Source organism: Cyprinodon variegatus, unplaced genomic scaffold (assembly GCF_000732505.1).
Source record: "Cyprinodon variegatus isolate N-32 unplaced genomic scaffold, C_variegatus-1.0 Scaffold104, whole genome shotgun sequence".
NCBI lineage: Eukaryota > Metazoa > Chordata > Actinopteri > Cyprinodontiformes > Cyprinodontidae > Cyprinodon > Cyprinodon variegatus.
The window spans coordinates 46,763-60,114 of NW_015150557.1; the positions used below are offsets into that span (position 1 = coordinate 46,763).

The 13,352-nt window shown below is 34.9% G+C and overlaps 1 protein-coding gene across 1 annotated transcript in view; it reads left to right on the top strand.

Moving 5' to 3' along the window:
• Positions 1–9,501: 9,501 nt before the first annotated feature.
• Positions 9,502–13,352, top strand: part of lmbrd1 (LMBR1 domain containing 1) — an 80,274-nt gene continuing 76,423 nt past the window's right edge. The window contains exons 1-2 of the mRNA XM_015374484.1: positions 9,502–9,595; positions 10,914–11,090. Of these exons, the coding sequence (XP_015229970.1) occupies positions 9,530–9,595; positions 10,914–11,090 (243 nt within the window). The 5' untranslated portion in view covers positions 9,502–9,529. The remainder of the gene's footprint in view (positions 9,596–10,913; positions 11,091–13,352) is intronic.

Here is a 13,352-nt window from a genome sequence, read left to right on the forward strand (position 1 = left end):
TGTAGAAGATACACATATAGCTCTGAAAAAGCCAGCGTTGCAACTTTTTCTGATGTCCCACACATTAAGAACTGATTTAAAGTGCTTTACTTGAACTTAAACTTTGCAATTCAGAAAAACAAATGTTTTAAAGAAAAATTAATTCACAAAATATTGTTTGTTTTTTTTACACTTGTCTCAGTCTAATGGGGGCTTTGAAAAAAAAATTAATATGCTATTACAGTTTGTTTTCACAAACGTAATAAATTTTTCAAACATTTCAAATGATGTTTTAAAGAATCTATTTAGTTTGCCTTGTTACCTAGTTCAACTTTGTTTAACCTAAGCGTTTTAGGTGTTTTATCTAGAAAACCCAAATTAGTTGTTAAACTGCAAAGTAGACAGCAATCTATCAGTGATTACATATAAAATTAAGAGATAAAGAAAAATATATTTTTAAGTATTTGTGGCCACTAACCAGTAGCTGCAGATTGTTACATTGTTATTTAAAATGTAACAATCTGAAGTTGCGGCATAATATGCATATTTTTCATATCATATGCAGCCAATCCCTGTTACCTTTTAGTTAAAATATATATTGTGTAAGTTACATTTTTTGGGGCCTTAAAAGAAAACAGAGGCTTCTAAGCGGTTTAAAGTTTTGATTATACCTTGCGCTTACTTTACCTGCTCTTATACAATCTGATACACTATCTACAGTCTGCTCTTTTACTAAGATAAGGATAAGCTTTAACATTCACTGTTATCCTAAGATTCTGCATGTTGATGGGTCTTACCGGTTCTCTTTTCCAATTACTGTAGAAATTCAGTCAAAATGGATCAATAGCAAAGCCAAATAAGCCAAGGTGAATAAATGAATGTACAAAACTAAAACAAAGGTTCTTTCACGTCAGCTTCTGTGACATGAGCCCCAACAATTTAAAGTTTCCAATCCAGAGAAACAGGTGTTGAAGCTGCACACAAGCTAATGTTTAGACAGATGATGTTAACTCCCCCTCCCTGCCCCCGTAAGCTTTAAAATGACGTGCAATTTCCGAGGATTTCATGAAACTAATGTAGGGGAAAAGAAATTCTTTACTGTCTATATTTCCTCGATTTTTATCTCAACTGCTCCAGATCTTCTAGCCCTTCTTCATGAGAAGTCAGAGGTTATGTGAAATGTAGTTTTTGTCCTGCTTAATTCATTTCTGTGTTTGGAATCTTAAGTTATTGCAAAAAGAGGAAATGATGTGGATGCACATATTTTAACTCCTTTCGTGGTTCGGCTCCTTCTGGAGCTTCAAGTAGAAAGACAACCCCACATTTTACTGTTCTTCAGGCTTTTATTTCAATTTAGTTTAAATTAGAAAGGAATTAAGTGTTATTTTCCCCTGAAATATAAATAATTTAAAACGTATCTTCTTTTGGCATAGAGTAAAGTGTAAAGTCAATTGTTTCTCCTAAAATCAGCTGCAAAGAAAATGACTCTGTTTGCATACATGCACTTAAGGCTTTAGAATACTGATCCTATACTACACTAAATAAGTCGTTTTTATCACGGTTTTGGGAACTTTGACTTTTTATTTGTTATTCATAATCTAATTTACTGTCTTCACAACACTTTATAAATATTCTGGGAATGGAAACCACATTCATCTGAACTAAATTCCATACTTGTCAGATTGCAAAAGAAAATATGCCATTGCTTAGCTATGGGTGAGGCACACGAGGATGTGCAGAAGAGGTTAGGGTTGAGCGAACCTTAAAATCTTAACATAATAAAAATCTGTAACAAGTATTTCTCTGCTAGTTCCATTAAAAATGCGCCCATACCGTAGACCAGCAGGTCATTGTAAGTCATCAGCACATCATTTCAATGAGTCAAATTCCTGTTTTTTTATGTGTGAAGCGGTAAAATTGCTCAGCAGCATTCAACAATGACTCTTGCCAGCTAATAAAAAACTAAACATTGAATACATTTGGTGTATAAAAGTTGTAGGACTATGTTCTTAAATGCATGCTTTGTTATTTCGGTGACCTCCATATATTTCACAGGGAAAACTGTCTGCATCCTGTGCGTAGCTAAAACAAACAACAAAAAAAGATATTTGCATATTAGAAGGCTCAAATTTTTTCAGCTTGCAAATGGGGTCCAAAATGTTTGCAACATTTTTTGCTGTAAAACACTATAAGTGACTAAAAGCTAATGCGGCGCACCCCCCTAAATACGTACCTGGGGCAAAAATAAGGCGAAGGCATCACCTTAATGCTTTTCTCCCTTAGGAGAAGGAAGCTGTTCCAAATGAGTCTAAGAGTTTAACGCAGGACAATCCTGGAAGGAAGGAAAAATGGTTTTAAAGAGCAAAAAACTGTATTGGAAGTTTCCCATCCAGCTAGAGCAGGACCCAAACCTGGAGCCAGAGCTGCAATGGAATGCTTGGATCACAGTGAAAGTTAGTTCAAAGGAAACCCAATGGATATTCTGATGGGAGAGTTTAAAGTATTTCCAAAATGTAATTTTACTGAGCTTCAGCTAATTTAAAAAGACGAACAGCATAAAAACTATTACTTATCACATGCAACAGAAAATGGAGGCATAAAACAAAATAATAGAACTATAGGTCTAAATACAAACCTGCCTCTCTTCTTATCTATAGTTGTAGACACAGCAACTGATTTTCTTTTAGCATTAAAATTAAGAACATCTTTGGGTCAAACTACCATGATAAATCCAATTTTAACATTTAAAAATGTGAAAAAGTTTATGAAGGACACATACTTCTATTGATTTCTGTGGATTTAAAGACTACAGGAAGTAATATTTTCCTCCCACAAACATAAATATAGGATAAAAATGTGAAACTTTACAGGGCAAAGAAATGTTGCCTGATAATTGCGCTTCAACCATTTTTTCTTGCCCATGCCTTTTTTACCTTAGCCTATTGCAATGGTAATTCCTATGATGCTACATTGTTTAAAAATTTCAAACATTTTCTTCTTTTATTTTGGCTTTTGTCATGGTGTTTTTAATGAAGCTGTTTTGCCTGGTTATCTTGGAGTTGGATTTAAGCAATTTAGACACATTGTAAAGGCCAGGTTATTCCCAAATTGAAGCTCGAACTGTTACTGAGCGTACTTTCCTCTTATCATGACAATAACTTATTTAGATAAAACCATTTGTCAAGATGAAAAATAAAATAAGACAAAGCTCTGTGAAATATAATATCTTATTGCAATAAATCGCCTATACTTTATTCTTAATCTTTGTAAGTTAGTTACCTAAACATTTTAACAGTCTTCAAATAGAACTGCCAAGAGGAAGCACCGAGTTTTTCAGCTCCAAAGCTGATATTGAAACCTGACATCAGGTGTTCTCAATCATAGCGTAGCTTTATGTTTAAAAATTTGTCATAAATTTAATTTAAATTTTAAAAAAGGTAACAATATAATTTATCTCCATAAAGTGTATCCATTTCTTCCATTCAACTCAGTATGGTTGTATTCAGTGGATGATAATGACAGAAATCTATAAGTAAACTGACCCAACACCATCAAAAAGGAGAGCGGTGCTTTGTGCATTGAAACAAACAAGAACCGAGCCTAACCTTGTCCTCCTTACCTTAATAGAGTGCACAGAAAGACAAACCAGAGGACAAATGTAGGACTCTTCTTGCTGAGTGTAGTATCTGTTTCAGCACGTGTAACATCGCATTTTAAGTGGTTATGCATGCACATAAGCTCAGCAAACACAGAGGCAAACTGCGGTTTGCTTTTGCATGTGCGCTCTATTCTTTGTATGCATGAATCATTTCATTATTGCTAAATAGGTTTTGAGGCAAAACACCTGTCTCTTTCTCCTCACAATTCACCATGTTGACATATGGCAAAGCCTCAAAGATTTCACATTATCTGTACGCCAACATCACCATTCAAGTGCACCTTTTATGTGTTCAAAGTCTGAGAACCATTAAGAAGTCTGCCTATTATTTCTGATAGCTCACCTGTGCATGAAAGCCAACAGTATCTGGATGAAATGTTTAAAATAATAACAAGATACAGTAATGTGGTGGTTTGGGCTACTGCAGCAGCCATGTGGGGTGACTTACTCTTCTCTCAAGGTTAATGAAGGAATACCTGTTAATGGGATAGGTAGGGTCTTGGTCATATTTATATCAATAAATATTTGTTGATTTCAACTATTGGTTACAATAAATCCAAGACAGACACAGCAGCTTCATCTTATCTATATTGATGTCTCCCATTGTATTGAAAATAAATGTATTCAGTCCAAAATACTTAATAAACCTAAATCATTTTAATTCATTTCAGAAAAGTGCCGCAAGAAAATTTTGTATTGTAATGTGATTGATTCAATTTGCTCACTAGCTTACAAAGTTTTTGATATAACTCTATCTATGCAGGGTGCAAATTTGAAAATCCCAAAGATAACATTTGGGAGGGTCTGCAAAGCTAAACTGAAGCTAAAAGGCAACAGAAGTAATGCTGTAAACTTTTCTCTATAAAGCTTTGAACACATCAAAGCACTATTCTAACTGTAAAACACTCTTTTAACCTTCATCCCTGTTTCATTCTGTTGTGTTTTTATTCTCTTTTGCTCCTTATTACAGCAACCACTAACCCCACTAAGTTAAATTTACAGTGCCTTTTCCTTTACAAAGGGAAATCTATCTATAAAGTATGGGTTACTTTTGTATCCAGTCCCTTTCACTTTGTTAACCCTAAAAAGAATCCTGTGCAACCAGCAGTCTTCATGAATCACTGATTTTTTTAATAAAGTATAAATTAAACTGTTCTGTAAGAGGCTCGGAGGTTTGTTAGAAAACATTGTTGAAAAAGTAACACCATAAGGACCAAAGAACACAGCAGGCAGGTCATGGTTGTGAAGATTGTTGAGTTAGGTTATAAAAGAACATTAAAAGTAAAGATGCACCAATCCATATTTAAAATCAATATGAGTCCAGATATTTAAGAAAATTCCAGATTGGGGAACCCATTAAAATGATCATGATCCATAGACACAGATATATCTACTCTATTTCTAAAATAGAATTAAGTTAGATTAAAAATCTCTTAAATAGATATGATGATAACATTAAAAAAAGCAGAGATCTAGTATTGGAAAAGTATCGGAATCAACTGATATCTAAATGGAGGTATCTGAATTGTATTGAAAGCTTGAAAATGTGAATCAGCATCCCTAATACAAAGATATCCATGTGTAATTGAGCAATGTTCAATCTATTACCCACAGATAGCAAAAATAGGGAACAACTGCAAACCTACAGTACAAACACATGGCTAAACTGGCACGCCCTGCAAGGAAAACATTAATCAAAAAAGCAACCATGAGGAGCTGCAAAGATTTACAGCTCAGATGGGGGAATTGGTCAACGTGATGACTGGTACAAATGTATTTATTACGAAATAAATTCAGCCTAATAGAAAAGTGGTGAAAAGCCGTATTTACTACTTGCAACAAACCCTGAATGGTAGAATAAATCATAACTGCTCTGTTATCATGAGTCCAACACTGACAGTCACAAGCAGCTAAAGATTGATTTGAAAACAATTAAATAAAATGTGCAAAGTGATTCAAGTTTACTTTCAATAGTTGTGCTAAATACAAAGAGGCATTTTAATTGCACATACAAAGAAAACTGTTGTATTTAACAAAATCTCATTGTATCTAAAAAGCTGACTGTTATAACACCCAGTTTTGCTTTTAATGCATATTATTAACTTTTATATATTAGGTAGGTCATTTTCAGTGCTTAATCTACAGCCTACATGGCAATAATTTGGCATGAGCCCATTTTCTCAGAAAACCATAAATATCTAAATATATGTGGCATGATATTTAAACATAAATATTGTGCCAAAACACTAAAACATATCCAAATCAAGTTGTTTAAGGTCTAATATAATTTGAACACAAGCCACACTGAAGAAATAATGTTTACATGTTTTTATATGTCTGCCATAAAATAAATATGTATGTCCTATATTGCTGTTCCAGAAGCAGTGTGAGTACTACTAACTCAACACAGTGTGGATGGTGGCCAAATGAAATAATGAACGTTCCTAGAAATGCAATAAAATTCACTTTCCTCAAAATCATGCACTTGCCAGACAAAGGGGCACAGGAACAGAGAAATGACAGATATTACCCCGTAATTACAACAATTAATCGAACATAAATGGAATACATCTACAGGAGTGGTAGTTTAGATTCCAATCACACTTTTGTATTTGGTCAGCTTACGTTTATTTCAAGTGTAGCGTTAGCCTTAAAATAACCTAAACTCTGTAAAACGCTTCATACTGATAGTATTCCTGTATTCTATAGTCTGCTTTCTGCCCCTGCATACTTGTATTTTTCCATTTGTGAGACTTTGGAGAGGGAAAGAAAATGATCATGATACTGCAGTCACTATGCTGAAGGGGTAGAACTGATGCCCTCTGTCTGAACCTATATGTCTGGCAGAACATGTCCCTTAAAGTGGGATCATTAATGAGAATACGTTTAACACATTTATCACGCTATTCCATAAGTAGTGCCTGACAAAATGTAACACACTCCTTGAACCTTTTAGATTTTGTCACATTACAACTAAAACTTTATAATATTTTAATGATTTTATTTGCTAGACCAACGTAAAATCGTCAAAAATTGAAATGTTGAGTTATAAACATTACTCAGCATTTTTGTTTGCAAAATAAATATTAAATCTTTCTTGCACATGCCCTTCCCCTTTTATGATTCCATATTAGCCCGCTTATTGTCACATAACAGCTTGCCGCAACGAGACTGAGGATGCAAATTTTCTAATCATCTTAAATTTACATTTGTTTTTAGATATGAACTTTGACTAGGACATTTGAACTCATGAATATGCTATGATCTAATCCATTTTGCTCTATCACAATATTTCGCTTGTCCTTTACATAAACTCTGACCAGCTTTTCTTTCCCTTTAGATCTCAGTTAATGTTTAGCTGCACTTTGAATAGTTCAGCTTTGGTCTGAATTTTCCTGAGCATCTTCTATCACATGTTGTTTGTGTTTCTTATAGGGGAAATGCAAATTTGTATTTAGGGCTTTTTATGGCTTTCATATTACCACTCTTGTGTGAAATCCAGATTTGGGGAATTTTTTGCCCTGTCATCATATTCTTCCACATGTGCTGGTGATCTCTGCCCTTCTTGCATAGTTTATATGGACCATTAAGCAGCTTCCCTTGCTAATCTTCTCCTTGCTTTTCCTGTATGTGCATGTCTTGCTTGGTTTTTAGCTGTAACATACTCTTTCCATTTTCAAATGAAAGAGGATATGTTCAGGGTTTAGGATGTTGTTTTATACCCTAACATGGCTTTAAACTCCTCCATAAATTAAACTCTCATCTTTCTGGTGTGTTACTCTGTCTTCAGTGTGTTCTTTGTTCACTGATGATGAACACACCTCTGAGGGATTCACAGAACAGCTGTATTTATATTGAGGTTGAATTACATACAGATGGACACAATTTGGCAATTTTGTTCTTTTTCTAAGAAAAAAAAGGGGGAACCTGAATGCAGATCACACTCCTGAGATTTATTCGTAGAAAACATCAAAACATAAATAACCTTTAAAACACTGAAGTGACAAGACAGCATGCAAAATAGCTCTAGGCTCATGCGTACTTTTACAAAGCATTTAATTGTGAAATAAAAATAAATGTGAAACAAGCTATTCTGTCTTAAAGTAATAATGGAGACAACTGCTGTGTTGCTTATTGAATTTTCTGCCTGACTTACTTTTATAATTTAGCCATGATGGATATATATACTTAATGTGTCTTGGTTTTATTTGGATTGTTAAGCGTGCAATAAATGGTTATTTGCCATGAAAATAGAAAAAAAACATTTCAAAATCACATTTGTTATATATTTACCATACAAACACTACATCACTTAAAATAAACAATATGAAACAGATAAAGGATGGTGCAATTTTGCTATATTTTAAGGAAGAGGATGAGGGCCACTGAAAAAATAAAATGTTAACTGATTTTTAAATGCTATTTCAGTTTAACATGGGGGAAAAAAAATCAGAATTTTGACTTTAATTTCAGAATTCTGACTTTTTTTCCTTTGAATTCTGACTTAAATCTCAGAATTCTGACTTTTTTCTCCGAATTCTGACTTAAATCTCAAAATTCTGACTGACTGGCAGCTAACAAACATGTTAGCATCAAGCTGTAGCCATGTTTGTTTAAGAGACTAGCTCTCTTGTTTTAATCACCTTCTGCTCCTCCGTTAATGAAATAGCATCACTGGGGACTAGGGGTGTGCAAAATAATCGTGATGATGATGCATCGTGATTCTAATTTTCGTGATCTACTGCATCGATTCTTGATGCCGAGAATCGATTATTAATTTAAAAAAATGAATAAATAAAATTGCATGAATGGTTGGCGAACATCAGCCAAAAACAAGTGCAATACCACTTCCAGTCAAGTAGATGTCGCTGCAAATGTGTTGACGCACGCTGCCTTGTGTCACAAGCATTTCCGGCCGTGGGATACTGTGCCGAGTCATTCAAAAACAAAACATGGAGGAGAAAATATTGCACTGCATCGCAATAATTCAAGTATCGTGATGCATCGTGATAGAATCACATCGTGGCCTGTGAATCGTGATTCGAATCGAATCGTGACCTCTTTGGCAATACCCACCCCTACTGGGGACCCCTTGGGCACGTAAAAAGTTGCCTAATTTTGTCATTTTTCAACAATGTGTTACTGGCCCTCCCAAAAAACTTACTTCTTTGTCAGTGAAGCTGAGTGCTCCTACATCTCTCCTTCATGGTGACCATCTACATTACGATCCAAATTTCTGAGATTAAAGTAAGAATTCGGAAAAAAAAAAAAAAAAAGTCAGAATGCTGAGAAAAAAGTCAGGATTCTGAGATTAAAGTCAGAATTCTGACATTAGTCATTCTGACATTAGTCAGAATTCTGAGAAAGAAGTCAGAATTCTGAAATTAAGGTCAGAATTCTGAGATTAGTGTCAGAATTCTGAGGAAAAAAGTCAGAATTCTGAGATTAAAATCAGAATTCTGAGAAAAAGGTGAGAATTCTGAGAAAAAAGTCAGAATTTTGAGATTAAAGTCCGAATTCTCAGATTTTTTTCTCAGATTATGCTGAAATAAAATTTAAAAATCAGTTAACTTTTTTTGGTTTTGTTCAGTGCCCCTAATCCTCTTCCATAAAATTTTTTTCTAGTCTTGACTGTACATTTTTTGTAAGCCACAGAATGATTTATTACATTTTCACAAAAAAAATCCTTATGCTCATGATAAATATTTCTCCATTTCGCCTTACAAAGGGGATTTTCCCAAAGCTTTATTTTTATTTCCACGCCTAAACACTCGCGGGGCTCAGCAAAAACAAGCCTGGGCTCCAAACTATCCCGACAAATGTCTGCGTGCCGGAGCACGCACGGCGGTGACGTAACATGAACACGTGGGTTTGTTGTTACAGGAAGTAAAGATGGCGGCTCAGTCCTTACTCTCAGAGTCTGCGATCGGATGGTCAATTTTCACGGTTGTTCTCTTGGTAAGCACTTTAACACATATATTTACCCCATAAAGTAGCTAACCGCGCTGTAAATGGCTATAATTCGACTTGTTCCAGAAGGTTCTTTAGGTTTTAGGTGCTGTTATCCAACGCAGTGAGGCTTCAGCGCATTGACGCCACTACTGGCTTTAGCTATGTTTAGCCATGACACACTTTCAGGCTCGTTGCTCTCTTTAAATCCTCCCTTTACTGAATTCGACTATAAAACCCCACAATTTATACAAATGCTTTATTATATATAACTTGTATGTATTTATGTTCAGATATAGTGTTTTCTCTGGTAAGTTTTCTCTGATGTAATGAATAGTCACATGATTGATAAAAGATTATGGTGGACCAATGCCTTCTCTTGGCTGTCCACCTTCCAGAGCTCCCTGGGATCTTATTTGAATGCAAAGGCTGCGTCTTTACCTGGCAGTGCAAGCAGCCAGAGGCTTAAAGCTGGGGGCCTTTAATTGATTGATCCTGTCTGTGAATGGCAGTCCTTGATATTAAGTAGCCTTTGTTTGCAGTGCCCTCACTTCCAGCAGTTTGTGTGTCTGGAATACGACCTTGCCATTTTGAAACTTTCTTTTTTTTCTTAAGTTTTAACATATTTTAGTGCTTCATTTACACCCCCCCAGAAGTTTCTTTCCCATTGCATCATTGTTGACCTAGTTCATTAGGAATACTTTCTTGAAGATATAATTTTGCTTCATATTATCTTGCAACTTTGTGTTGCATATTTTTACTAATTCTGGAAAAAAAAAAGGAAATGTAATTGATTAGCTGCCTCTGAGCAGTTCGCACTCACATTTCAGATTCTTTCCGGAGATGCACAGATTTCTTTGCAGTAATCTAGAATGCTGTCTGGGTTCTGCTTCTCAATTTGATTTCATTATATTATCCTATTTAATTCCAATTTTAGCTTTAAATATGAACTTTTTTGTAGATGATGTATCTTGCCCTTGCTTTCTAGGGCAAGATACAGAAAGTGTTCTACAACATTAAAGAGTAAAGAAGAGAGGAAGATGGATATTTTCAAAATCCTAATGCAGTATTTTTTAAAAGTGGGAACTTATTAACTCTGAAAGGTTTGATTTCAATCTGAAAAAATAATTTTTATTTTTATTTTGTTTAAATTAGAAAAAGTAAATACAGAATTTTTCTTGATATTTAAAAATCGGACACACATTGTGTTAACAATATGAAATACAATATCTATTTGTTTTTTGTTTCTTTAACTGTGAGTTAAATAAATAAAGCACAATTGCTCAAAAGATTTTTAATCTTAACTACTATCTTCTTTTTTGTACAGGCAATCTTGGCTTTCTGCTGGATCTACATTCGCAAATTTCAGAGTCGGCAAGACAGTGAGGTGGTTTCAACTATCACGGCAATATGTGCACTGGCCATTGCTTTGATAACCTCGGCTCTCCTACCAGTCGACATATTCCTTGTTTCATACATGAAATATCCCAACGGTACCTATAAGGTCAGTGCCTGTTCTGTTAATAGCTACTGTGAAATTAGTTTGAAAGGAACATGATTGGTGAACATTGGTAGAGAATATTTTTTAAAGTTCTCTTAATCTTGATTTTCTTCCTGTAGTTTATATGAATTACGTGTTTTTTTTTTTTTGTTTTTTTTTTAAGTTCAGTTCTTTACTTCTAGCTCCTTTCGCACCCTAAATCATTGTCTCTTGGTCAGTGATGTCCAGATCCGATATAACCCAAAAAAGGATTGTAATATATCCGCCTGCATTTAAAATCCTCGATTTAAGCAATAAATCTGATTGAAGTTTATGTGACCCATTAATAATAGCTACTCAAATATTCCCATACTTATTGTTGACTAATATTACTTTTATTAAATGTTTTATTAGGGCATCTCTGCTCTTTGCTTTAATGTAAACAAAGAATAAAAAATTTACTGCAAAAAGATGTTTTTTTTTCTTTGCCACATAGTTATAGTTGGATAAAGAAGAATCTGTGATGGTGATGTCATGGTGTTATGGAAGATCATTCATTAAATAATTTTTAAGATTTTCAAAATGTTTTCATCAAAGTATGTTCAGATATATTTCTGCCAACTTCAACATTTTCATCAGTCCTTTTTTTTCTAAACCTAAATTGTTTTAAATTTTTTTTAAATATTTCTAAACTCTAGTGGTCTTTATTTTGTTATTTTTTTTAAAAGTATGTAGACAGGAAAGTGTGTTTTAAGGGAGTGAAGAGGCATTCAGCAAAGGTCCGCGGGACAGGGAATCGAACCAGTGACAGCCGGAAGATGGGTCATTCGTCAACTCCACACCATAGCAGCACCCCTGAACCTCAGTTTTTTTTTTTATCAATTAGGGTTACAAGAAGTATTTATGTTTGGTAAATGTAAGGAGAGACTGTTTTTTTTTTATTAATTTTTTTATTCATAGATATATATCCACCATTTTAGTATGCCTTTTATGTAAGATTTGCAAAACCTTCAAGATGGTGTAATAGCTTTGTAAGCTTTTGATAGTAACTCCAAAGCAATTTTTTTTAACTGAAGGCTGCAAATGCACCCAGTAAGTTAAAGTTGGGCAAATATAGGTCTTTCAAATCGACAATAACCCTTAACATTAAGCCTAATGAGATAGAATCTGATGGATTTAGGGCAACAAAGTCAATGTTCATAGTGGCCATAACGAAACCCTAATCTCTGGGCATGAAAAAACTGGAAACTTAAAAGAGATGTATTAGTAGAGAACTCTTGAGGATACCCAAAAGATTTTACCTTAGTCAAACTGTTTAGACTCAAAATTTTGCTGTTTTCTAACCCAGAGGCTCGGCATTTTTTTTTTTTTTTTTTTGAATGCTAGATGCCTTTCTTGTCACAATCGGGATTCAAAGCAATGAACTGCGACACCAGGAATGAACTACTACAGAGAAGCAGACTTCTGAATTTGAAGTAAAAGAAAAAATCTAAAAAATATATTCTTGCGGCATTTATTATTATTTATTATATACACTGGTCAAGAAATAAAGAGAACACATAAACAACACAATATAACTTCAGATGAATCAAATTTCTGTGAAATCAAAATGAAGGCAACAATGACAATCAATGCCACATGCTGTTGTGCAAGTGGAATAGACGATAGGTGGAAAAGCAAGACACACTCAATAAAAGAGTGGTTTTGTGGGTGGGAACCAAAGACCACTTCTCAGTACCTATGGTTTCTGGCTCATGTTGTTGTCACTTTTGAATGTTGGTGGTGCTTTCAAACTCATGTTAGCATGAGATGGACTTTACAACCCACATAAGTGGCTCAGGTAGTGCAGCTCATCCAGCATGGCACGTTAATAGGAGCTGTGACAAGGTTTACTGTGTCTGTCAACATAGTGTCCAGAGGGTGGAGGTGCTACCAGGAGACAGGCCAGTACATCAGGAGACATAGAGGAGGCCATAGGAGGGCAACAACCTAGCAGCAGGTCCACTATTTCCACCTTTCTGCAAGGAAGAACGGGAGGAGCTCTCCCAGAGCTCTGCAAAATGACCTGCAAACAGCAACAAATATGCATGTGTCTGCACAAACGGTTAGAAACCAACTCCATGAGGATGGTATGAAGGCCCATCCACAAATGGGCATTGTGCTCACAGCCTAACACCGTGCAGGACGCTTGACATTTGCCATTCACCAGGATTGGAAAATTTGCCTCTGGCATCCTGTGCTCTTCAAAGATGAGCACAAGTGACAGATATGACAGAGTCTGGAGAC